Consider the following 27,747-nt stretch of genomic DNA (forward strand, 5'->3'; position numbering starts at 1 on the left):
GTGAGTGGTGTGTAAGTGTTGTCAATCTCAGTGGCCGCTGTGAACAGAGGGTATTCATGGAGGGATTGCGTCAATGTCCCCGTTGTTGGCCTTGGACTGCTGGGTGTTAGATTCCTCAGGTCCGCCCCGCTGCAGAAGAGATGCCGCATAAACATCAAGGGCTGACTGAATCACGACTTGTGAGACTTCTACAGTTTGCGACTGTATAGCCATAATATCTTGCACTCAATTTGTGTCTGTGTGCAAAAGCTCTTGAGGACGCATCTGTTAAACTGCGTTGAGTTCTATCTTATAATCCCGGTGTGTGCAAAAATGAATATTTTTTTAAATCAGTAATACTCACATGAAGGAGCCTACAGTACATGATCATGAGTATGACAACACCGTTTTGAGCCCTTGTCGCTCTTTCATAAAAGCCTTGGACAGCCCTCATGACTAAAGGGCCATTTCTGGGAGGTAGACGTCACAGAAAAGCAAAGTCCAAGGCATGGTAGAAGGCACACAGACCAAGATAGTGAATTTCCCTGGATACTTTCACGCAGCACCAGCAAAGGGGCTGTCACACACACGGGCTCATGTCTAGATGCCACTCTTGGCATTTTCTTTGGCTACGTTCCTGTCATCTGCAGATACGTGGCGCTGCAATGACGCCAGGGGCCTGTGTACCAGAAATGTCAGACATTTCTCAGACCTCCCATTTCTCGCTTTTCTCTCAAGTAGTGTCAATCTGGTCTGTGTCACCAAGACGCCCTCCATTCAGAATAACGGTGAAGGCCTGAGGGCTGCTGGCTCACTTTCGACTCGACGTAATTAGCACTAAATGCATTACTGTACGTTACAATGAGCCAGAGCGGGGGGATGTATTCCATGTGTTTTAATTTCCAAGAATACTACGTGAGGAAGAGACATGCATGAGGGCAATGACTGAACCATGAACGTTATGCAATTAAGTTGGGCCAGTAACCCCGCTCCAATTCAGTGATGTAAGATACAGAAGCATGCAAGTCTTTAACATCTATAACAATAACATCTGCAGGTTAAAAGGTAGCATTTTTAATACAGCACAGAAAATGGAATGAATTAAAATGAATGCAGCAATGGACTAAACATCTATGCTTGCACACCCAATACGGAAAGCATCAGAAAGAGCAGAAGACTTGATGCAAGAAATGACTCACGTGCAAAGGATTGACTGGTCCTCTCGATCTGTGGGAGACAGGAAGGGGGGGAAAGGGAGGGGAGAGAAAAAAGAAGAATCAACCTCAGCATTTTGCCATTGATCCAGTCTCAAGCGCTTTCTCAAGATTTGACACCACCACTACTCTCTAAGAGTGATAGGACTTTCTTTAGAAAAATAGGGCAGTGACCGAAATACCATGCCAAAAACATGAAATGAAGCCTTGCATCAAGCTCTATCAGCGGATCGCGGATTCAAATGTCAAAGCCAACCTTCCTGCGCTTGTGAGCTTGCCATCAAATGGTTCAAATATCATGTTTACCACAGTCTGAGACTTGTCTTTTAACAGAATAATCAAATTACTTTCTTGAGATATTTCAGTAATCTAAGGCTTCGTAGCATCTCGCCACAGGTATTTCTGAGGCATGGAAAACTGGACTGCAATGTCAAAAATGTGGGAAAGCAACACTGGAGTCAAATGGCTGGACTGGAGAGATAAGGCTACTGTAATGTCAGTTTTATAATGGTAAATGGCAGGGTGCTGAGGACAATTTGCACAGACTTGCCTAGGGTCAGTAAGTCCCTGGTATTATGAGATCGGTTACAGATAGTTTCTGAGAAGAAATACCTACGGAGGAGAATTTATTTCTCAAGCCTGTCCCCAAGTTCCCTTTACATAGGAATCGATTAACTGAGAAATGGAACATAGCAAATAACATTGGGCCGCTTCAGGCTGCATATAGCCTCATTGAACTGAGTGGGCTGATAATGACAGTTCTTGAAAACACATCATCCGTCATTTTGATTTACCACACAAACACACACACAGGGAGATAAGGATAAGGAAACAGAGAGAGGGGAGGGGGGGAGAGACCATTAGGAGAGAAAAACAAAAAAAATTGCACTAGAGTGAAAGCCCTGCCAGATGTCTTTGCAGGCAATAAACCAATAACTATACTCCCATCTACCCCCTTCCTTTGGGTACAGGTAATTGCCAAAATAAACACCCGTGTAAATGAGGCACGAATGACACTGAAAACAGGTGCATTTTCCCGGCATAAGCTCCACTCAACTCGCTAGAGGGCAGGGTGAACGCTAATCAATGCAATCACCTAAACTGAACCATTTCTATCCGACTCCAGGATAACAGTGTCACATCCTCAGGGCATGAGTGATCCCTAAATGGTTTGATAAGCATAACAAATTGTAACTGGATCTCAACTCTACTGAGCACTATTGAGCACTCTGGAATAGTGACTGAGACAGCATTTTCCCCACCAACATCAAGTATTAATGAGGAATTCAATTTAATTTTATCACATCCCTGCAAATGATTCAGATAATGGCAGAATACATGCCATATAAGATGAACTGAAGCTGGCAGTGTTTATATTGGTACTTCCTTTACTATGGTAGTTACTGTCACCGTCAGAATGGCAACCAAAGGCTATGAAAAGTTTAATGGTTGTTTGAGCAACCTTACCCATTTGTCTGTGATTTGATTTTCCTGACTGGAGCAGATTCAATTCATTTTAACTCCATTTCACATTAAACTGCGTAACTATTTATGTGCTGGTTGGTGCAGAGCTGCTCAGTACAGACATAGCAAGAGGCAGGAGTGACATCATCAGGCTACAGTGATGTTTCTTCCGTCAACGGTAAGGAGTGTGTTCTTCCTTTCATCTTGCATCTTGTATCTCCTCACACAATCAAGTGCCTGATAAATTCATATAAAGCCTATACTACTATGTTTACAGTACAGGCTCTTCAATTCTGTATACATCTGCACTTCTGTCAATGCATTTTCCTACTGTCTCTGCCATTTCAACTCTTGTTTAATCCAGTAGGGCTGTTGAATTTGAACGGTGGTAATAGAGCATTCATTTCTGTGCCCATTAGTGCAGGGGATTTATTACTAGACCTTGTAGTGTAGTAGCAGTTTGACAGTAAAAGGCAGGGACCATATGGCTCCACTCTGTACCCAGCCCAGCTGTACACATTTAGACCAACTGTACCCACTTCTAATCTGGAGAAATGAGAAGATTCAATCTTCTACCCAGATAGCCTGGATGCCCCCCCAGAGCATCCTGTGCAGGACGTCTGATTGAATATATATGGCCAAGCTAGCTACCGGAATTCAAGGAAGTTAATGAGGCCTAAAAGGTACTTTTATTATCATCTGGTTGGGATACACCAGATGTAGAACACTGTAATGAAGAGCTGCAGGATCTCTAGACCTGTCAGCTAAAATGTAAAAAATGTAATGTAAAATGTAGAAATGTGCAGTGTATAAGTCTGCTTGAACACGGCATCAAGGAAGAGCCTTCGCAACATGATGACACAAAATAAGTCATAGAATTCTTGGCTGTCTGACATCAAGAGTTTAATAAGTGCTGTGCTGAAAGCAATTTCCACTGGCCTGGTCATGTGGAAATAAAACTGTATCTGATGCTTCCCTATAAACCTCTGAGCTATTCCAATTTGGTGCGTCTTGTCGGCTCGGAGTGAAGCAGGTCAGAGTCATCTAGGGGCCCTATGGGAAGCATAATGGTGGTGATGTCATGGGAAAACAGTAGTTTCTCTTCCATTATCAATGCCCCCCCGCAGGGCTGGGGCCTCCTCTTAAGTCACATGGCTGGCTGAGCTGCCAGAGGTCTGCAGATTAGATAAAAGTCATCAAACTCTCTTCCCTTCGCACTCAAACTGACTGGATGTTGCATTGTACATTCAGGGCTTAAACTCTGGCAAGACTCTGTCTTGTCTGACAGAGAAGTGCAACTGTAAGGGATTTACGAGTGTGGAACAGTAGCTACATTATGATAAAATGAACGTGAAATCAACATTCCTTCACCCTAGTCGAGACAGTTTCCTGTAATTCTGCTGGAAGAATAAGTGTCTCAGTTTCAGACGGCCTGGTCTCTGTAGTCATCACTATCGCAGTGGTATATGGGAAATCCATATAGTTACCAGTGAATCACTGACGTTCATGATTGGTGATCGGAACGTTGGTGCATAAGTAGATTGACTTGTGGGCGGCAAGCCATCAATAACTCAGGGAAGGTGACGTCTTTTCTGACTTTTCTGCTGATCGGACTGAAGGCAACACGCTTGTTCTAGCCTTTACATTCATATTGTCTAAAGTTGACTCTTCTGTTTTCTAATATCCCTAAGCTACCAAATGGTTGCAAGGCAAGAAGAGCTTCAAAGCCTTCGTATTAATTTACCTCTGAAGTCTCCTTTCTGATCTAACAGGTGGAAAATGTAAGAAACTGTGGACAAAACCAAACCTATAGTAGCAGCTGATGAGGAGGAAGAGAAGCTAGTTCTCTCCCCCTCTTGATTGACAGGGCGAAAGGACAAAGATATAAAAACTAATCAACAATAATTTATCTCACTCAACAGATCAAATTGGGTGTGGAGAGGAGTAATGTGAGGAAAAGGGAAATCAGCTGAAGGTTGTTTAACAAGGAATCGGGCATTTGAATGAATAAAAAGTAAAAGTGAAATAAACTGATATTGAGTAAGCTCTGCAGATCATGTTTTACTGGGATATCCAACCGCCAGTTCCCCTCTGCCTTGCTTTTCACAGCTGGTGGCCTGCCAGTGTCATTTCCCATGCAGCCCCCTCTCTCTCGGACATGATGGGCCTTCATGCCCTGCTGCAGCGACGCAACGGGCAAGCATGAAAATATAATTCTTTACAAAGGAATGATACTTCTGTTTTCGTCTCGACTGAGCTGAGAAAAAGGAGGAGAAACGCTAAGATTCGGCGCGGACGGGCTCGTTTGCCGTTCCAGCAGCACGGTTAACTCGATATACATGAATAAAATAACACTTGTGGAGGGGAGGGGGGGTGGGGGTGGGGGGCCCTGATCATTCAACCGTGAGGTGCGGCAGAGCACGCTCGCGGAATGCTAATGGTCCTCGCCGTGACTGCACTAATTTGGTTTAGCATGGATGGTCTACTGGCTCCCTGATTTACTCGTCATCGTGAAGGACAGAAATTCCTTCCACAAATGAGTAGGCTCTGAGCATGATTTTATCTGCGACGCTATGAATATTTCAACTCATTGAGTACACATTGTGCCCCGGGCTGGACCGTTCTCCCAAAGGTGAAGGCTTCCTGGACAAGAAGCGCTGACTGTGTTCCTTTGGGGTGAGGTGGGTGGGGGTTATCTGACTGAGGACACAGCTGGATGGCGCATCAGGGACAACCTGGGCTTCCTGGTTCTGAACAGATATTTCCCGTCATCAAGGAAGGGCGATTGGCCTCACGCACGCACACATGCACAAACACACACTCACTGAAGCTCGCCAGATTGGCCAGCATCCTTCAAGGCGTGACGTTAGCCGCCGCTCTGCGCATGACTGCACACACGCAAACACACTCCCCCCGTTAGCCCGCGCCTCTTCTGCCTCTCTCTTTATATTCACATCCCTATCTCCATCACACATAAACACACCGCCATTCAGAGAGCTGGTGTCTCCTCCTTTATCTGTCTGGCTGCAGACACAGAGGAAGGATATGATCCAGTCAGTGACACTCTTCACTTCTATTCACTGACTTGCCAATACTGCTGCGACCCTAACAACCGCTACAGATTGTAAAACGCTGATTGCCCTTTACAGGCCGGGGTTGTGCAAACGAGAACTACCCAAACAGGGGCTGTTATTTCCGTCACATTAGCTGATGGTCATAAGGACCGTTTTGTGGGTTTCGCATGATTGGTAATGTGCTTGCCAGCTTCACATGACTCCATTATGTTGGGGAGCCTTGAAAACTGCCACAGGACATGTAATATGATTAGTTAAAAGGAAAGCTGGGAGGTTAGGAAATAATTCTAAAAACTTGATCTAGTTTTGAAGGGCAAAAATAGGTTCGGGTCTCAGTTAATCATGAATGAGCTACTGGCTGACGAGGCCGACAAAATGGCCTTATTTCAGCCACTTCAAAGTCCACAGACAGAAAGGACTGCGTCAACGGCCTTACAAAGCGGTGACAGAGTGAAAAATCGGAGGACATCTTGCGGCTTTGACGAGAACACAGTGGCTCTGCGTGTGGCGTTTCTCCATGTGGGGAGAAAGGAGAAGGAGAGGAGGGAGAGAGGGAGCTGATCTCAGTCCTCGACAGTGAGCTCATTGTGAGGCTGTGGCCCGCTGGGCCTGGGCCAGTCTTCGCCATTGAAGGCTAATGCCTGCATTAAGGAGAGGCAATGAAGTGCAAACACTCACCTCAGAAAACCAGTCCTGCACACTGCTCTAGCAGTAACTAGAGTGTCTCGGATGGAGAAAACCTCCACAAAACCACTGTGATGTAAATGGAGGAACAACAAATCAGCTGCATTTGTCGGGTAATGAAGACAAATCCTCCAGCATTATGATGCTGTCTAATTAACAGGAAGAAAAAATAAGCTTTGCCTTTAGGCTGTCTGCAAAGAAAAGGAGCTATAATGTCATTGACAATGTTTGCTTGGGGGACAATATTAAGCCATCATCCAAGTCAACAACCAGCAGTTATCAAAGTTATTTAAGTCAATCAGAGTCTACTCAAGTGTAAAATGAAAATCAATGGCCTCGTTTCCAAACGGGGCTGTCCAGGGCTTGCTCAATCTTTTCTCCTAAAGCAACACATCTACAACTCTATCTGCATCTTTTTCTAAACAGAGATGATGATTTCAGGGTGTCTGCACGTCCTGCAAGTCCTGAAAAACAGCACACCAAGAGAATGAAACATTTTAAAACCTCTAAAACTGAATTTAAGACTTAAAGTGCTATGTTTACAGCTTTTGTTCTGTGTCTGCTGTGCTATGGTCTACTTTCAAAAAACTCTTTATCTTGTGATGTAAATATTTTGAGCTGACCCTAGCCCTATTAAGTCCCACATGGCCCTGTGGTGAATATGCTTACTGTGCTTATTGTTGGCTGAGCCCAGCCCAGGGGAACTCCCAACAGGCCATGAGGCGGAGGGGCATCATGGGTAGACTGTAAGACTGCATGATTATGACAAAAATGATAATCCTGATTATTTTCCTAAATACTGTGATCATGATCATTCAGCACGATTGTGTCTTTTTTCAATGCAGTATTTCTCAAAGTAGCAGTAGCAGAAAGTCATGTTTTCGCTGTTATAGCTTGTTCAGACCAAAGGTGGAACAAATGTGTATTGGCTGTGTAGCGTAACCCGCTTCCTTTTGTCGTCCATGTTAATGTACAGGAGGAAACACACCGCCTCCCGGACCTTCAGTGATAGTTTCGGCATCAAGTCTATTTTCTCCACACACGGTGCGCAGAGTTCACAGAAATACGTAATGAAAATGATCATATCACCACAGAAGCATATATATATTCAATAATTTAAATGCAACAGTCATTGTGGGATGATGACCATCATTATCTGATTTTGAATTATCCCTTGCCTTTTGAAAATTGGGTCAGTTATTGAATTGTCACAAAAACCAATAAGAATAGATTATTTATAGATGTTTCAACTTTAGCACATATTTATTGCAATTCATTTATAAATAAAAATAAAATAATCAATATATAATAAAATGTGTTCCTAACTGGATAAAGTTTGGGTAAACACAAAACTTAAAAGCTTCAGTGGCAAACTTTGCAGTCTGCCTGAGAGCATTTTTTTCTTGGTTTGCAGCTTGGCGTTCCCCCTGCAGTCTGTACCTCAGGTCCGTTTTCACTCATTAACACCTGCTCTACTCCTACCTGTCAATACACTAAAATAAATCTTTCACAGCTCAAGAATTTGATTAGGCAACCTTAAAATACTGTAACTTCCACTCTGTGATAGCTAGACTGTGTCCAGACACTACTGTGAGTCTGAGAGAGCCAAGTTACTTGCAGTGGTTGCTTGACGATTAGTATGTTATAATTTCTAAACTGGCCAAGCGCAGACCTCCCCATACATTTAATTTTCCAAAGTATTCCTGGAAAGTATTCCTGGTCGCAATTATGGAATTTGCTTACACACTTATACTTCTCCAAGTACACTTGGATGGAGCAGGAGTGTTGACTTAAATCTATATAAACTATGATGACAGTTTGTAACCCACAGAATAGAAATCCAAAGCATCACTGATTTTGAAGAATTCTGGGCTTCTGCAGTGTCCTTGGCAGCATGGAAGAGCTATCGCATAACACTGAAAGGGCTTGAGACTGTCTATTAGTTTAGCACCTTAGAGCAGTTATATCTTAGGCAGGATGCCAAAGGGGCTTCACAGCCTAATAAAAGTATATGTTGACTATAGTTATGTTTTCAATGGCGTGAACCAATACCCATCTCACTATATCTTACAAACGTGTCTTGGACGCGACAGCGATGACTGGCTGTCAAAAGGGTTTGGACCATTCCCAGGACACAGGAGTGTCTGTCAGTGAGGCTTTAAAAGTCAAAGGAGTCGATCGTTTTTAAACCATCCATTTAAGGGCTACAATGGCAAAGGTCTCTGATGCAAGCAGGACTGGGATTGATGCTTCAGCCGAGAATTTAGAGATGGGTAAATAAATAAATAAATTTAAAAAACCACGATGGAGATCCAGGGTATTCAGTTTCCTATGTGGAGCTTTTCTGAGAAGGAAAATCTGTAGGGAAATCTGATAGGGAGATTTATCATATTGGAAAAAACCGACAAGGGGATTTGGGTATTTATTCCTGGCATTTATGCGATCTGAACCTTAGCAATTGGTCCGTGTTTAGGAAATCTGTGTTCAATATCTACGTCAGGCGCAAAATAAATCAGGCCAGACAGGTAGTGAGCTAGACAAATGGAGGTGATGGGTGGGAAGAAGAGAGAGAGAAAATGAGTGAGGAAGAGAGGGGAACAGAAAGCAGACATACTGTATTTAGGCACAAGGGAAACAGGAGGCAGAACGGGCAAAATCCACTTCAATAGCTCATAATGGTACATTCGCACCTCAGGGACTCACTGAAACAGTCAGGTCCAATACGTTCCTTTCAGATCAAGCCTGTGACATACAGCATTATCTTTGGGACTTACAGAAGCCCAAGGGGTTTATGAGCAACTCAGCCAGAAGCCATTCCACGCTGGGTGACAACACCAAGAAGGTATTCTTACCGTAAATCCACATCTGAGCATTTCTCAGATGAATGGAGGGCCGATGAGCAACAGAAATGGAACCAGCTGCACCGGCGATCACACCACCCAGGAATTTGGCGGGTTGCCATTTGAAGTGACGTTTCATTAGTCACAAAAGCTCCGAGTTCAACGGTCAACTCGTGGTCAACCTCGCAGACAGAACGGCCGTGCTAACTGGGCCACCTGCTGAACATGAGACAGCATTCTTCAAGCAGACACAACTCTGTCCAAGTCGAGGTCGACCCAAGCGATGTCAAAGAAATCAAATTAACTTCCCCCTCATTTTTTACACTTGCTAGATGTGTGATGACGATACAAATCAGGGGAAGGTATCTGCCCCACAATCTGTAGGCCAAGATGTCATCTAGTCCTACTTTCACACGCGTGGTTTGCCACACAGGTGCAGAGGCTCGCCATCAGCGCTCTTCTCAGACAGACACGTTTGGAATTCCAGAGGAAACAGGCTGCATTCCTCCGCACTTTCCTGACATCGCCCAGCTCTTTACTAAAGCATAAATCTTTATGATAGAAAAGGGAGTGCAGCCCGGCCCAGGAAAGCTAAAGTAAACCGGTAAATCTTGGCCTCTGACGCCCAGTGAGGCTTTCTTCCTACCACTCCAAGGGCATTAGGAAGCCCACTCTGCCTCCGCCTGTATCTACGGACTGTGATTTATGCAGCCAGAGGAGTGATGGCAAGGTCCGATGCAATTACAACTCTGAAGCCTCTTCTGGCCTTGCTATTCTGGCCTTCTAACAGCAGCACAAGAATGGCGAAAAAGACAAATTGCTGCTCAACAAAAGAAAAAAAAACAATGTTAAGCCAAGGAAAATGAACACTCCCAAAGCAACAGATGAAGTGCAGCGCAGAGGAATGGATTCACTGACTTCATATGAGTGCAGGCATTCTTTTCTGGTTTATTGCATATCAATAATTATTAGGACCCCCGTTAGCTAAAGTGGAAAATGAGTCTTTATGGGGCCAACAGAACCTAGAGGGCGTCTGGTGGACCACTCAACTGAGAGGTCAATAAATTGATTGTGGGTCCCACAGGAGAAGCCTGTCCCGTGTGCTGCAGGGTGGCAGTTGTGGAATGGAGAGAGGAGAAAAAAAAAAAAAAAAAAAAAAGTAGTGACTATTGGTCACTGCCCAGTGGTGCGTGTAGTGCTATATTTGGCTTTCACAAGGATAGAAAGGCAGAAAAAAAAATCCTAAAGGACAAATTTATGGATTCTCAATTTGAAAAAGGTCTATAGTTAGTTAGTTAGTTAGGGATTAGGGTTAGAATTGGTTTTATATTAGGGCTAGGTTACAGGTTAGAACTAGGCAATTAGAGGTTTGGATTAATGTTAGCGAATGAGTGTAAATGAATGGAATATGCTCACAAATAATTAAGTGTGTGGGTGTGTATGTGCACATGAGCATCAGCTCGATGCACAAAAGGTCTCCAGGGACACCGAGGTCCTCAAGTTCAGCAGCGACAGAGTGGATGTGCTGAAATCCAGACAAAGGCCTAATCCTCTTCTGGTAGTTTTAGCCACCCGACCAATTAGATTTAATTTGAAAGGGATGTAGAGGAAGTATTTAATACTAATAATAGCAGTAGTAGTACCAGCTGTGCTACTACCATTTTGGCTGACACTATTAGCTTTATGGGGACACATGTTAGAGGAAACAGGGGTGTGGGTTTGATTTTATAATCAGCTCCTTTCAGTTACTGAGCTCTGTCACTTTCTGTATCCACATCCGTTCCAATATTGCTTGGGAGGGAAAAAAAACCCCAAACAATAGTTTCAGTGATTGAAAAACTGCCCCTCATCCACAGCTCTTCCTGGAATTCCTTTGAAATATGGTGGTTCACTTATTCAAAAGATTAGCAATAATCTCCTGTGTGCTCAATGTGTTCTGGTGTGCCCAGGAGGAGGTCCAAAGAGCCAGGCACGAAGCCTTAGAGGTGGTTCAAAAGGCCATCAAACCCATTACTGCTTGTTACAGACCTTATCAGTGCCAGGTGGGCCAAGGTCTGCACCGGGTCCAACACCATGTGCTGTGCTTTATAAACAGCCCCAATCTCACCCTTTATCACATTCTTTAAAGTGGAGGTTACACCCTACATCTCACTGAGAACTTCATGGGACATACTTTTCATGCTTTGGGCAATTTATTTGATCTTTTATGCCTTTTTAAATCAATAATGAAGCTCCTTGGTGTGACTTGTGAGATGAGGAGTGCTTTGTTCACTGTTGATGGAGTGGGCCTCTATGAGAAAAAGCTTACTGAGCCAAAATGGATCCAGCTGGACTTGACCTTATGCCCTGATTAAACACCAGGGAGAGACTCAATGCCTGATGGGGGTCTTTCTCCTTTTCCGCTGAAACAAAGCCCCCCTGTTTGGTAACCCCACCTAGGGACACTTCTAGTGCTGTTGTTGCACGTCCACTCGTGGAATCCATCACAAATGCTGACATGACCCGTCCTTCAACATATGGTTTCATTCAGGGAAACATCAGCATTTCCTTACTACACATTTCCAGAAATGGTAAAATTAGCTTCTTGTACGTCATTGACTTGACATCAGCAGAGCAGCGAGGGGAATTATGTAAAATATCTGGACAAATAATCAATGACAGATGTGCAGTACGGTCTGGTGGTCTGCTTACACAGCCCGTCTTTGTAAAGTAACACCTCATTTAACCCCCCCATCTGAACACTGACTGGCTTCTCAGCAATGCTGAGGTAATTAACAGATCCCTGCAAGGTTTAGACACCCTTCAGCCATGAATACGATTTGACAATCTGCTCGATTCCAATGGTCGTAAATTAGAGGCAACAAATTATTAGTCTCAAGTGTTAGGCTATTTCTTCCTCAGTTGCCAACTGACACTGCAAAGTCTAAACATGAGGTGTGAAACGTGAGATATTAATCACTGCAATGTAATGAATCATGCTGCGATAGCAGGGGACGCCTAAACAATGTGATGATAAGCATTTAGCTATTCAGTGACTATATTGCCATAGTAAGAATGGAGAAAACACCAGTGCTGATCTATACAGCTGGATATTCACTGAAATTAACCAGGTTATTGAAATGCTCAGGGCCACAGCGGAGCAGCAGCTGGTCTCCACTAATCTCCAACCTACAAACCTCTTTTCCAACCACAATACTGGTAACTCTGGTATGGCCACAACTGGGGAATAGGTTGGAGTAACAGTGCATCTGAAATGACAGGTCAGGCATGTGTCTCCAGAGACACACATGCAGCACTGTGGAAAGAGCTCAAGGGTAGAGGTCAACGCTTCTTTTAAATGAATGAAATAACACAAAACACACAAATATGTCTCTGACTCAGAATGCCACTCATTCACAAGTCTCCCGGCCCTGCCCCCATGCATCTACGGCCCATCCATGCAGAAATGCGGTGTGTGTGTGTGTGAAGGTTAGAGGGTGTGAAGGAAGGGGAGGGGGTAACAACAAGGAACTAACTGGGCTAAAAGACCATACAGGCAGAGGTTTACAACACAAGCAGAGGGGCTATCGATGAGAGAGCATGTGTTCCTGCGCTTTTACATCATCAACTGTGAAGACTTGATACAATCAACACCAATGAACCACAACAAGCATCTTTAGAATCAAGCTTTTTTAAAAGGTATTGAAGAAACCATGAATGAAGAATATGTACATCGGTGATATCCCAAAAAAGGGGTAGTGAACAATGAAAAATTGGATCAAAACTGCCACCTGTCTTGCCAAACAGTATGATGATGCCCCCACATTTGTGTTAGAAGGAGGCAACAGCATCACCAAGCTGTGTGTTGACACTGAGGAAGCTTCCTTTTGCACACCGATATGGTGAGAGCAAGCCCTGACGGGACTGTCCAGTTTGTCACCACCCCCACTGGTCGGCCCTCGCAGGCACACAAAGACCTTATTGTTGAGCACAATGCGGGTCACCCTCTCTGTTCTCGCTGGTCTGATCCCAGTCAGTCACTGGAAGCTTCCCAACTACCAGGCAAGGATCCTTGAAGGCATCATTCAGTATGGGCTGCCTTCCCTTGCAACACTGTGTGTGTCACAGCTGTCAGTGGCGTTTTGTCAAAACTCGACGGATAAATTTAGACCTCTGGTTGCCAGTGTGATCAAATACTGTCTAAACCAGCAATGGCAGCAGCCATATTGGTTTGAAGCATAAACGTTACTATGGTTACAGACGTTACTTAGCCTACAGCCATCGCAAGATCGGGAGTGGAGTGAGTCCATTACAACCACAGTGTAGTCACTCTACTCTAATGTCTACCATACGTAATGACATTCACTCTCATTCATACATATAGCAGTCACATTCAAATAAATACCGTAGTTATGATATTCAAACCCATTTATTTCACTTCTTTCATAACTGCAGACAGCATTAACTTGTCCCACCAAAATATCTACTTGTCCCGGACAAGTGGACAAGCGTTAAAGTCGAGTATGGCAGATATAAGATATATATGTAAAAATAGCTGCCACAGATGAAAGCGGTGTCAAAGTAAAGAATCACTGGGAAAGATCTCTAAGTAAAAGCAACAAAAGTCAGAGCTATGATGGCACAAGGAAACAAGGGTTCAAAAAAGGGCTGGGCAATATATCGATATTATATCGATATCGTGATATGAGACTAGATATCGTCTTAGATTTTGGATATCGTAATATCGTGATATGGCATAAGTGTTGTCTTTTCCTGGTTTTAAAGGCTGCATTACAGTAAAGTGATGTCATTTTCTGAACTTACCAGACTGTTCTATTATTTGCCTTTACCCACTTAGTCATTATATCCACATTACTGATTATTTATCAAAGATCTCATTGTGTACATATTTTGTGAAAGCACCAATAGTCATCCCTACAATATTGTCGCAATATCAATATCGAGGTATTTGGTCAAAAATATCATGATATTTGATTTTGTCCATATCGCCCAGCCCTAGTTCAAAACATACCAGCCATATTTGCTGAGATTCATGATTGGAGATGCTTGAAAATAACAAGACACTCAAGGGAAGCATTGTCTGTAGATGTGAGTTAAATCTAGTCTGGGCCCTCAGAGTCAGGATACAGTAGATTTTGTTTAAGTGAGTTACTTTTGACTGTGTTAGTGCCTGTGGGGAATAAAAATCAGGCTATTGTGTCTATACTTTTAAGTGGTATTGTCATTCAGGATGTTGCCACCGCAAGGCTGATTATTTTCAAGGTGATTTTCTGTCCCTGCACATTGGTACATTGTGCATACTGGTAGCTTTTCTCCAGAGACTTCTCTTTTCCCCCTATGTTCCATGCATTCATTCCACTGCTGGCAAAGCGCATTTATCTTAAAGGTGGAAAACATAAATGTAAGTGCAAGTGCTAAGGAGAGATTTCCATAGAATCTTGGTTCCATTTGATACTATAATGTGTCACCCAAATGCAGAAATTACAAAACTAGCCTAACCATATAAAATCAAAGGATTGTATGACCACATTCTGAATGTGTAACTAACCACAGTCTACATTTGCTACTGGTTTCAATTAAGCTTCAGTGAAATTACTGCTCCACTGAGAGTTTGAAGGTGATCAGAAATCCCTTAAATCAAAGCGCAGTTGTTAAACATTTACGAGCAATGGCGACACGTGCCGTTTCTGGGGGCCAATAATGTAAGACTTGGGATGTAATCACCCTTCCACAGGGGGAAATAAGCTTTTGACTGTCTACAAAACACATTTTTCACTGTGGATAAACAGTCTCAGTCAATAGCTCACCACAATAAGTAATATTGATATTTTGTGCTAAACAAACACAAGTACATATGAAGCTTTTAAAAAGCGTATTTGGGGATTTGTATTGTGAAATTAAAACCTTGAACCATGAAACCATCAGCTCTTGTTAGCAGGCAGTCCAAGTACAAGAACAAACAGAGACTCCCTTATTCCTGTGCGTAATTTTAGATCCAATTTTGCAGCTGAGTACCTCCGAAACCAACAACAACAAACCTTTAATCCCTACAAAAGTGATGACCTCATCGAAGCGAGCTGGCTCTGACATCAACCGGCTATAACGTTTCCACATGACTGACACGCACACAGGCAATACAGGATATCCTCCTCCAAACTCAGTGAAAGTGATAATCACATTGTGCCTGATTTGACATGGGAGATTCTTCTTCATTAATCATTTCTTGGCAGAGTGTAATAATTTCGATTTTTGGAATGCTAAAAACTAGCCACAATGTAACACAAAATTCTTGAAACCAATATAAATGACATTTTAATATCAGGTAGAGTGGCAATTCCTGTAAGTGGGCTGGACTGCCTTGCTGGGGAAACACAGATCAGAACCTATTATATTCAGTTAACACACCAACTTACCTTGCAGCATGCACCTGTACGCAGACTCTGAGATGGCGTAGATGTGAGGGGGCATTTCGTGCCTCTTCTTGCCCCTGTACATCTCGATGATGTTCTCTGAATAGATGGGCAGGTTTTTGTAGGGATTGATGACCACACAGAAGAGGCCGGAGTATGTCTGCGAGGAGAAGAGAAACATGGCTGATGAGAATCTATCATTTGACTCTTAATTGATCAGATAGCAGTCCTAATGTCGCCATCATGTCACCGTTAATAATAAAGCAAATATTGTATCAATTATCTTCTCTCTAGCCTTTACTCTGGAATAAAGAAGTAATGAGCACTACATGGACAGTGAATAAGCAAAAAAGCAAATTTGATGCTGCTTTAGGGCAATGTCTTGAGTGATGGAAGGAAATGAGGTGTAAGGACTTAGAATTTATTTAGAGGAAAACAGTGCTGTTTGCGAATATTAATGGAGCTTTTCAAAGCAATGACATGACTGCCCTTGGGTGTGCTGAATGCACAAAGAGATTAAAATATGATTTGTTACAAATTACAAATGGACAGGTTCAGAGCATCTGGGCCCAAAACCAAGGTTTTTTTCATCTGTGATTCATTAATCGGCACAACACAATTTGGCTAAATGGGCATTGTGCCGATTAACGAATCACAGACGAACACAGAAAACTGTGTGCAGGTTGCTGGCACACTGCCCAAGTCACCTAGTTGAGATTCTTCCTCTACTCACTCATCCTCCTCTTCTGTGACTATTCTCCACCTCCTTCCCTTCAGACAGCAGTCAATACTGAGTTTTCCTCCACAGTAAAATCGACCAGCAGTAATTCTTTTAACATCCCTAGCCAGGCATAGATACAGTAACCTCTGCTTTACAAGCAACTTGTAGGCTTCAACATTAAAGTGTCATGTATACAATATGGCAATATCTACAGTGTCAAATATGGAGCAAATCCCTCCATCGGCAATAGAGCTCAAATGCAGGGGGTAGTGATTTTAATCAACGACAGCATATCACTCCCTCAGTCTAATGATGCAGACGGGGAGTGCAGGACAGGCCAGGAGAGGGTTAATCCTCAACATGTCTGCTGCTGATGAAACAGTCCATTAACTGAGTGTGTGGGGGTATACATTAGGTGCTGACTGATCAAGGCTTTTTGGATCCCATATCAATAATTGGGATCAAAAGTCTTTATCTGCCAATAAAGACTTTTTTGCTTGTGGATCCCAGTCATATCTCCAGTCAGGATGATTCATTAAATGAAGACAGAAAGAGGGCATCCACACCCCATCTCTCTGTTCCTGCTTTCCTCTCTCTGCTGACCAGTCCTCTTCATCCTCTGCTCTCACCCCACGATCTCTCATCTCCTCTCTATTATGTTCTGCACTGGCTGGTCCTACACTTCTTTCTGCTCTCTCTCTCTCCTTTTCTCTCCATCTCTCTCTCTCTTTTTTCCCCCTCACCCTCCTGATCTCTCTGCTTGGCTGGGCTGCAAAGCCACATTCCTTTAATTATGTTGTCTGTGCCGGGCAGTGGGCTGCAGGGGGCCCAGGGCCTGCTAACCCAGTTGCTGAGCCGGAACAATGGCGACATGACCATAGCATGCTGGGGGAGCGGCGTGCAGATTGTGTGTGTGTGTGTGTGTGTGTGTGTGTGTGTGTGTGTGTGAGGAAGAGAGAGAGAGACCCCTGAAAAACACATCACGACAGTCGCCTGGCTGGATTGGGGCAGCTCACAGTAACACATTCACAGCACTTAACCTGACAGACATTTCACAAAGATGTCTGCAGCCTGCAGCTGACAACACTTACAGAGACAGTCTGTGGATACTGTGGACCCTAAACCACATTGTGATGTTACTGCAACACTCAAATCAAATCTGTGATAAAACACATCTGTATGAGATCAAAACTGGTTGGGGCTATTGTAAAATTTATCCTCTTGGAAATGCACACAGAGGACAGACAGGCTGTGACTTTTGGGATGTCATTGTGGGTGGTGGGGTGGTGGTGGTGTGTGTGTTTGTGTGTGGGTGTGTGTGAGTGTGTGTGTGTGTGGGGGGGTTGCCAGATGGCCAGCCCTACCCCATTGTCACAGATGCTTCAGATGCTCTATAGTGCACCCTGACCATAGCCAGCAAAAACAAACAACAGCACAAGGAGAACAAATCATACTGTAAGGCATCTCTCTGCACTTGAATAAACATTATTCTGCATCTATTACCAGCTGGCCCTGACTTTCCTTTCAGAGCTCCGTTTCCACAAACCACGTCCCACTCAATCGCTTCACATCCGCGGGTCGATATTAACATATTTTGCAAACATCGACTTCAGTTTGCAGTCGAGGAGTAGGGCCGTCACCATCGCCCCTTCCCAGGCCCCCTGCGGTGGGCACAGCGCCAGGCAGACAGATCAGCGCCCCGGCCCCAGCGTGGGCCACAGGCAGCGGGGAGAGGTATGACTCAGCTGGCCGCCCTTGACGGTGGACCCCAGGGGGTACTTGGAGGATTAGTGGGGCTCTGCAGGCAAGGGGTGAGACGCCTATACAACCAGGCTAAACTGAGCACCTGCCTGCCAGCCTGTTGTGGTCTGTCCTGCTACAGCATTTGGATAAAGGAATGTCTACACAACATAGCTTCAAATTTTTTTTTAATGCACAGACTTCTAAGTTTTGAAGCATTCAAAACTATCTGCTGATCTTAAAGTATTTGAAAGTGTTTTTCCCTCATGTTTAGACTTGAGTTAGTCATATTCCAACAGAGTCCAGCACAGCAAGGTGCCCAGAGAAACTATGGTCAACAGAGGAGAACTCTGACACAGTTGAAAGGGTTCCCAACCCTCCGGAAATGTCCAAATAAATGTCTGTGAACCAAGCAGTGCTTAGCAACAGGGCCTCAGCCTCTCTCCATGGGAAAAGGGGAGACATTTTCTGGGTTCTCCGCCACCCCATGAAGCAGTGCTGCACCATTCTGACATAACTGGGTTAACCAGTAAATATATTTCCTAACCACCTGAAAGACAAATGAGAAATATATTTTCAATGATTTCCAATAGTCTCCGGCTGGGCTGAGTGGATTCCTATAGTCTTACATTTGCTCTAAATGTTGAGGTGCTCTTAATCTCTCTCAACAGCACTTTATTAAAATGACAATGCTGTCATCACTGTGTGCTTTTGGCTGCTTAAGAGGAGAAGCTAGCCTCAACTGAAACTCAAACTGCTTTGACAAATCACAGCTGAGAGGAGGAGGTGCTGCCCAGGTAAATATAACAAACCAAAATATAACAAAAGAAAAAAATGATACAGTGGCTTAAAACATTGAATGCGAAGAAACTGAAAATGCCATCTCCACCTCCTGCAAGTAGCAGAATGCCACTAGTGTGCAGACAGGGGAGTGTGATCATGTACAGAGATTGGATGCATTTAGAAAGTCTCGGAGTGAGGTTTCACCTAAGCCTCTATAAAAAGCTGGAGAAATCCCAGCTAACTGGCAGTGGAGTGACAATCAAGAAAAGAGTGGGGATTCTAAGGAGAAACGCAGTTGAAAAGAGAAAGGTGTAATTACTGTAAGCAATGATTTCTAGTGCTGTGGCAGTGCAGCATCGTGGTCTAGACGTGGGAGGGGAACAGTGGAGCACCAGCATGCAGAGCAAGCAGTTCTGCTCAACCTACACACTACAGTATGAGTGTGTGGACAAAAGGTACCAGAGTCTTGAACAGGCCTTACACTAAGCTGAAGTCTAAGGCAGGAAAGGAGTGCTGTGGAGCCTGTCTGCCTTATGGGGTTCTCACTGGAGAGACCTGGTTTCAGTTGAGAACATAGAGACCCATGCTCCAGTGAAAGCCAGGCTTAATGAACAGAGAAACGGCCTGCAGATAAAGGCATCCAACCATCAACACAAAGCTCCCAGCCTGGGGCTGCTAGCCATCCTCTATAGGCTGTGCATTCTGCACCATCACTGCACAAAAGGATATGTACATTACAAGGGTTATGTAATCACATGCATTCAATAATACATCACAGATACATCAATACCGAATCCAGTCCTTCCTTCCCCAAAGTCACTGGTCTGGGCCACATTTGGTCCACCACAGTATTCCATCACCAAAGGTGGGCAAGATATGCTATCCATAAAAATGTCATTTATTGAAAAATCAAAGCATGATGGTTTAAGCATAGAATGTTACCGCTGCTTTGACTCCATTAAAGTCTCTTTCCTGTTCTAATGTCAAGAGGTTTGAAGCATGATAATCAGCTTTTCACTGCCTGCTGTGTGGATGGAAGTCATCACAGAGGTTATGTCAGCTTTGTGCTTTGTTGGGCGGACTATAAGGTCACACACACACACACACACACACACACACACACACACACACACACACACATCACAAGCAGGACTCAGGAATGCTTAACAGCTGACCAACAGAGTTCTACAGGCATGTAATCTAACCTCTTAAACTCCATGCCCACCAGCTACACACTTGGGGACTTTGGCTTTGAGGTTTGGGTCAAACCCTGTCAGTCCCCTGTTAAGTATGAACTGGTTGCATCATCCACCAGGTCAACAAGTCTGCTCAAGTCTGTTGCACAAACAGACTTGAGAGAAGAATTAAGCAGGAAAAAATGACTAATCAGGCAAACAGGATCTGCGAGGCCAGAGAAGAAAAGCAGATGAATGGAGTTAGGAGTCTGGAGTTATTTTTTAATCAAGCACCAGTATTCTGACAGCAAGTCTGAAAGAATTTCAGTTATTTGAGCAGACAGCTGTTGCTTATCAGTGGAAACAAAGGACTCTGTTAAGGCGGTTTGGTTACAGTGTGACTCAGCACGGGCCTCCCTGAGCTGAGAGACGGAGCTGGGGTCAATTCTTTCTCCATTTAAGCAGAGTCTCTTTTGAAAATCAGGAGAGTTTTTTGTTGCCATAAAGGGTTCATGTTTCCAATCTACTGTGAAATAGCCAAGAATGGATACTCTGGCGTCAATAAATGAAACCGTTTTTTACTTTTTTTGCTATATTTTGAATTGAATTAATAAAAAGTGAATGGATCACAACATTGTGAGCAGTGAGAGAGATCAACCAACTGTAGGAGAAAAGCTAGAAATATCACACAGGAGGGGTCAGTATAGTGAAAATATACTAGGGGCAAGTAGAAGTCTGACTTATTGGCCCGACCGGGCAAGTGGAAAAAATTATTGACGTTGAATTCAAATGGGCGAAACGTGTTGTTTTCAGTACAAGTCCAAACTCAACACAAAAACGTACCGACGATTTTTGTCACAAAATTTCCTTTCAAAATTCTGATTCTTTTACATCTTCGTGCCAACAGAGATTGTCAGTTGAGCTATAGAGTTTCTGATTACGTGCGATGGATATTTTGGCCTGGTGGACACATCCCCAGCCTTGGTGCATGTCAACAGGGTAAGCCTTTCATTAATGAGCCTCTCTTCCTAATGCTGGTGCCATAGATCAATGTTTTTAAATCTTTGTTGCAGCAGAAAAAACCTGACTCATCTTGAGCTAAGGGTGAGCCAGTTTTGGATATGAAACCTGAGTAGGCTATATGTTGGCAAGTACTCTCTGAACCAAAGCACTGACACAGTAAAGGAAAAATCCACCCCAAAGCAATTTAACACTATTGGCGATGTACCTTGCATTTCTGGGTCCATTTTATCATTTGGTGGTGTATGTTTCTTACTCCCACGGATAACTGGCCGAACGTTGACAGTGTGATGCCACATTGAGATATTTTGGTGTCAGTCCCTCAGAATCAAAGAACAGGGTTTTAGTGAGTTCTTCTCATTGAGGGTCTAAAGTTGGGGGGTGTCGTTTTCATTTATTGTTTCATATTGTGGCCGTTGTGAGACTTTGAGACCTTTGAGACTGTAACTGATTACTATACAAGTAAACTTGACTCATCATTTTGCACCGCTGCCCAACAATTACACAGGTAGAAATCAATCGTAGAAGAGACAGGGATACATATTTCTCCACCTACAGTAGCCTCAATAGACCATGATGCAACGCAGCCACAGACATGTTGTGTTTGAACAAGGGCCGTGACTCTCACTTCTTCTTGACTGGAAAACCTCTCAACTCTGCTATCAGTATCACTGTTGCTCTCTCCACACTACACGTAAACCCCGGAGCTGAAAGTCAATATGTTCAGGCATGTCAAAAGGCATCCTGGGAAATGTAGGAAATCACTAACTTAAGTAGAAGTAGATGAGGCAGGTTGAGGGAAAGTGGGTATAACAAAAAAGTAAATTACAACACTTCATCGCAAAATATGCACTGAACATCACAGACTGATGATATCTAGGAGTGTAAGAGGATCCGCGGGTGGATTTTTCCTTTAATGATTCTCACCGGGTGACATCAGGCCAGTATAAGGCTGGTGGTTTGGCAGGCCATCCGTGGGGACACTAACCTAATGATACCTCATCCACACCAAAGTGATCAAATGGATACACAGCAGCATCATTAACCTTTCAAAGCTCATGACCTCATCCCTTCAGCTCCCAAGCGTCCATCTCAGGCGCCTGGGCGGAAAACCACAAGAATACCTTCAGTGGCAACAGTGGAGAGAGACAAACTGCAGCTCTGCTCCTTTTAAACCTAACGTCACCTTAACCCTTATGATTAACCCCAGACCTTAAAGCAGAGACAAGGCAATGTGACTGGAGAGGGATCAGATCTCTCCCTCCTACACCCTGCCCAAAATTCAATCTAGTTTAGCCAGGCTAATTTCTGTCTTTGTGGCTGGGCCTCTTAGTGTGCGCCCCTCAGCCCCTCGGCCCCTGCCTCCTCCCTGGGTCTCAGGTGGCCCACAAGCTCCCTGTCTAGGCTATTCCAGGAATGCATGTCACTAAGTGGGTCATAATCACAGGGGAAATTGGCTGCTTATGTAGGACACGATGGCTTATTCATTAATGGAAAATTGTTTCTTAGTCTCATGAATGCAGAGATTTGAGTATGAAGTGGTATGGTTAAGATTTGCAGAGGTTTTGGTTAGCATGGTCCGGATTAGGTTAATAAGCATACTATATGTGAAATGCAACCGTGTATGGAATTCCTCAGGGCTGACCCAAGCGGGCAAAGAAAAACAAAATATGCACTTTGGTCTAGGGCTGCAATGATTATTTAAGATCATCAACAATGTTGACAATAAAAAAAAACAAAAAAAACAAAACACCAATTAGCATTGCTCATTGTTGATTCATCGTTCACCGTTAAGATATTCAAGCTTACTTGCTCTCTCACTTTTTGTTGTATGCAGGCAGAAGTGCTGAGGATGAGGATCCTTTAAGCAAGCCTTCAAGAGAAAGACTAATGTACAGCAAAGTGTGGGAATGTAGTAATGTGGTAACATGCAAGCTGTGCAATACTGACTCGGCTTCCCAAGGCATTACAATGTGCTTATTTGACACATTTAGCCAGCCAGAATTAATGTGAATGAATGAATGAATGAATGAATGAATGACAACACAAATTATATGCTTGTTATTATGACATGTTAAAGGTATACTATACAATTTTGAACACTGGTGGTTCCAAACGGCCGGGTTGCTGGATGCAGTGCCTATCTGTGATTGCTTTGTACTAAATGACACCAGAGGGAGGAGAGAGGCAAATCTAACGTTTTTGACAAAAAGTGGAAATGTCTTCCTGTGAAGTAATTAAATACCTTGTATTTTTCTTTTTCTTTAAAGATGCTCATTAAAAATTTAAATTTTCCAGTTGAAAAAATAATAAAGCAAGCTAACCTAATGATGATGAGTTATGAATTGCCAATACTCACATAGATGAGGCCGGAATAGTAGCGGTCCTTGAGGTTGTGCAGCACCGAGGCCTCGTTCAGACAGGTGAGCTCGGCCATGTCCTCCACCTTGCTGAACTTGGGCGGGTTCATCTTCTGGATGTCGTCCTTGTTGACCACCGCCTTCTTCCCATTCTCTGCCAGCTCCACCACCACCTCATCCCCGCGCTCCTCACGGATGCTGGCAGCCTCGAAGCCGTGGCGCTCTGAGGGGATCCATACTAGCTTCTTGGCGGTCCAGTCGGCCTGTGTGGCCGGGTTGTAGACCACGGCGCGGTCCACAAACAGGTACCGCTCCGGGTCCTCCTGCCCACTCCGCTGTGACATTACTGCGGCGAACCAGAAGCAGAACACACTAGGCCACCTGCAGCGAGGAGACAAAGCATGAGGTTCACTTGACAAACTCAAAGGTGCTATCATTAAAATGAATGCAGGCATCCATGTCACTCGGTAGACTCAAGAGCAACGGTCCTGTCACCACTGGGGTTCAAGTAAGTTGTGCAAAGACCTTTTTAATTAATGACCATTTGTGTTACAGCTGGTACAAAGTCCATGACGACATTCTATGTTTACTGGTAAAACTGGTGTAGATATATTTGAAAGAAGCGTTAAATCTACATGCTAAAAGTGAATAGTAAAAATGTACAGCAGGGGCAGAACTTGTGTTCTAAGGCATTGAGGAGCCATCTTAACAACTGGATTCAACCGTGGGGAGGTACCATTGTGTTTAATATTTTGCCCTTTTCAGGTAAGATATCCATTCAACACAACCAGATACTAAGGGGGTGGTGGAGCAGTAGTAACCTAAATGTTAGAGAGGTGGTCTAAAGAAGGCTATGAAAGGGGATGTCTAGGTCTTAGTGTTGATCTATATCACTTAAACAGAAAGTTCTGTGTTCAGTTGTAAATCAAAGGGGATAGCTCTGAAAAATGTCTATAAGTGGTCATGTTTAAATTTGTGAGAAGCAGTAAGCTGAGGCTTGTGGTTACTGACCTTATAACAACAAATGTACCGGACCAAAGCTGGACCTTGTCTATGTGTATGTATCAGCCATAGAATAGAGAGAAATTACCAAATGAGCCTCTAATACAACTGTAACCAACCACACACACCAAAATGTGTTCATAGTCTCTCAGACCATCCGCAGCCTGTCTCATTATCCAATGTTTACATAAAAGCCCTCTGAATAATCAGATCCTGTAAACAGTGACAGGATAAGCATGAGGAGAGGCACCTGTCTATGACACTCACCATTTATGAGGAGAAAAGTTAATTATTTTTTCTGACCATCTGATGGGAATTTGAACTCTAACATGTCATGTGAATAATTTGTATCTTTTCTTTCTGGAATGTGTCTTTCCCTTGCTTTGGGGCTTTGGGAATGGTTTATTTTGGTTCACAAAGACTGCTGTGTGCATTTGCAGCCTTCAGACCTCTGTCCCTGTGCAAAACCATTCAGCCAGCTTCACCATTTAACATTTCCCTGAAAGTCAGGGGAAACCCTGGTCCTGTTGTGTAATCACATCCATTTTTAACCTACACCAAAACAATTTACCTCAAAGATAGATGGCTCTAGCCTTCCATATTGTATGATACCATGCGACTGTTGAGTGATATGAAGCCTATTAGATAATCCAACCATGGTACTGTATTACACTATAAAAGCATTATATTGTCAGTTTATTAAGACTGTAGAACTGACAAATTCAGTAACCTTGTAAAAGTTAAAGATATGAAGTGCATTCGATAACATACTTCAGGCACTTGTCACTTGATGCCCCAAGCAACTGATGCAATGACAAAGTTATATCAAAATATAATATTAGTCATTCATGTATGATACACCAAGCTCTTCAAGCACTTGTTAACCACTCTAGTTTGCTTCCTACTAAACTAAAGCAAGCCTCAGCTGATGTCTGCCAAGAGATTTTTAGCCTACAATCAAGTCCCATGCTTACAGTACGTGCTGGTTAGTTAAGGATCTGGGTCAGGTCACGGGATGGGGGATCAGGGTGGCTGCCTCCAGGACTAACGTTAAGCGGGCTGCCGTGTCACTGAATCCCCTGGCTAACTCAGACCTGGAAAACAGTTACTTTCATCATCCTGCCAGCTCCAAGCCTCGGTGAAACGTATCATACCATGTCCCCGAACGGTTATTTTGACAAACAAGTGGCACTTGTAGTTAAGAAATTGCAGTTAGCTATGAGAGTGGCTTGTAACCGACTGATGCCCCGGCCAGGCCAAACAACTGCATTGGCTAGGTTAGCTAGCTAACGTTAGCTCAAAGTTGGCGTGCTGTGCTTGATATCCCACCCGCTCAAAGAGATGCATACAGGGGGTTGGAAGCAATGCAAGTAACTGAACATCATAGGGAATCGATATTGGTGCTTTCATAGGTTTTGCGATTGTAAAGCAGAAAAACACTAAGTAGACTAACGCTATCTTGCTTGCAATTGTGAGTTTTGGAGATGAAGTGAAGTAAGCAGCCTCCTCAGGCAAAACCCCATCATGGGTGTGGGTGGCTCAAAAGATGTCTGGGTGGGGATAAAAGCAAGCGGACAATGAGCACACTGCTTCGCTGTAGTTCTGAAGGATTTTACTTCTGAAACAGGTATTTGCAACTCAAATGTTCATTTTAAATAGATTTAGACATAATTCAATCGCAGGTTAGCCTTGCGGCGCCGGCTAACGTTAGCAAAGCTGATGGTCCTCCATCATTGAAAAGTCATGGCACAATAATCCGCTAGCTACTCCTGCTAACCACTCCATCCCTAAAACTACGAGTTAGCTGCGTGTATCTTTTCTTCTGAACTTACCAGGCGCAGCAGAAGAAAAAAACCCGTCTAAGAATTTATCGGTGTCCAGCAGATAAATGTAGTAATCCTTCAATGTCTGCTAAAATATTCCCTTCTTTCGCCCGCTCTCTCATCAGTGGTACTCCCCCACCATCCAGCACCCTCTCAACCGAACTCTCGCCGGGCAGGGAGGGATGCAGCGCGGCACTCGTTTGGGGCGCACCCACAGCCCAAATCTGGAATGTGATTGGCTCTCAAAGACCGATGCCTAGCCGCGATTGGTCCAAACTAATTTCCATCCGAAAACTTTGATAGTTGATTGCCGCTCAAGCTGCCAAGTGTTCACCTGCAGCCCGGTGGATGCTGCTGCGGCTGACTCATGAGTTTGCCCTCCTATTGCTTTTCATTTCACCATCATGCAAACATTTTTTATTGGTCAATCATTGAAACCAAACTAAGATTAATTGAATCTTTCACCATTCACTTCTACCATTCCTTACCTCCTCACTTTAAGCCACCGCGTGGCACTATTGTCAAAATTGTTATAAATTAATTTATCCCCATGTCATGGGAAGATATTTATATTGGTCAATATCTAACCCATAGTCAAATGTCATACGAGGAATCTAACATATAGGATAATAGAAAAGCCGTCAAATCAAATGCCATGTTTTCCTGCTCCTTTGTTCGGCTCTGCTTTGACATTTAGGCTGGCAATCAATTTTAATGTGTGTTCAAATACTGCCCTCTGTTGAATAAAAGTAGACACTGCTACCGTCTGCCACGTGCGTCCATGTAAATTGGCTTGATAATGAAGAGGCGCAAAAACGCAATAAGTTGCCTCAGTCAGCAGATGTCAGAATAACCTAACAAAACAGACTGCAGAAAGCCAAGGAACTGATACTTCACCTCTGGTACCCAAAGAATCTCCATCATTAAATCAAATCATATCTATATTAGTTCATCAATACATTTATTTCCTGGCCCGATGTTTTTTCTCATTCTTTTGTCTTTTTCTGCTTTCCATCAATTCAAACTTGAATGAATTACATAAGCTACCACACCTTTGTGCTTGCAACACTTGAGTGTCATTGGCTTGCTGGACTTGAAAAAGCCAGTTTAAAATTTTGAGTTGCCAAAGTAAAAGTCAAGGTTATGAATGTCCTGGCAATCTGTTGGCTTGCTGTGTGTTATGACTGTCCAGCAGCTGGATGACAGCAGTGCATCCTGATGGTAGACACAGAGCAAACCCACCTTCTGTACTGGACAATTAGAGTATATTGACTTATCATTTGCCACTGCAAAATATATATATACAGTGGTGGGGTAACTATATAGCCACTTCTCCTGGTGCCATCCACAATTTCAGCACAGAAGAATAAGCTTCATTTCACAAATACGAGCAACCAAAGATGAAGAGTGCAAGGTTAGGTTAGGGGCAAGGCAAGCAAAATGCTAAGAGAAAGTAAT

The 27,747-nt window shown here is 43.6% G+C and overlaps 1 protein-coding gene across 1 annotated transcript in view; it reads right to left on the minus strand.

Annotated features, from left to right (window-relative positions):
- Positions 1-26,433, minus strand: part of LOC139929590 (myosin-10-like) — a 56,678-nt gene extending 30,245 nt beyond the window's left edge. The window contains exons 1-4 of the mRNA XM_078291247.1: positions 26,299-26,433; positions 23,464-23,845; positions 15,669-15,825; positions 1,179-1,206 (exon numbers count right to left, since the gene is read on the minus strand). Coding sequence (XP_078147373.1) covers positions 1,179-1,206; positions 15,669-15,825; positions 23,464-23,808 — 530 coding nt within the window. The 5' untranslated portion in view covers positions 23,809-23,845; positions 26,299-26,433. The remainder of the gene's footprint in view (positions 1-1,178; positions 1,207-15,668; positions 15,826-23,463; positions 23,846-26,298) is intronic.
- Between the last annotated feature and the right edge of the window lie 1,314 nt (positions 26,434-27,747).

This window comes from Centroberyx gerrardi, chromosome 3, assembly GCF_048128805.1.
Source record: "Centroberyx gerrardi isolate f3 chromosome 3, fCenGer3.hap1.cur.20231027, whole genome shotgun sequence".
Lineage (NCBI taxonomy): Eukaryota > Metazoa > Chordata > Actinopteri > Beryciformes > Berycidae > Centroberyx > Centroberyx gerrardi.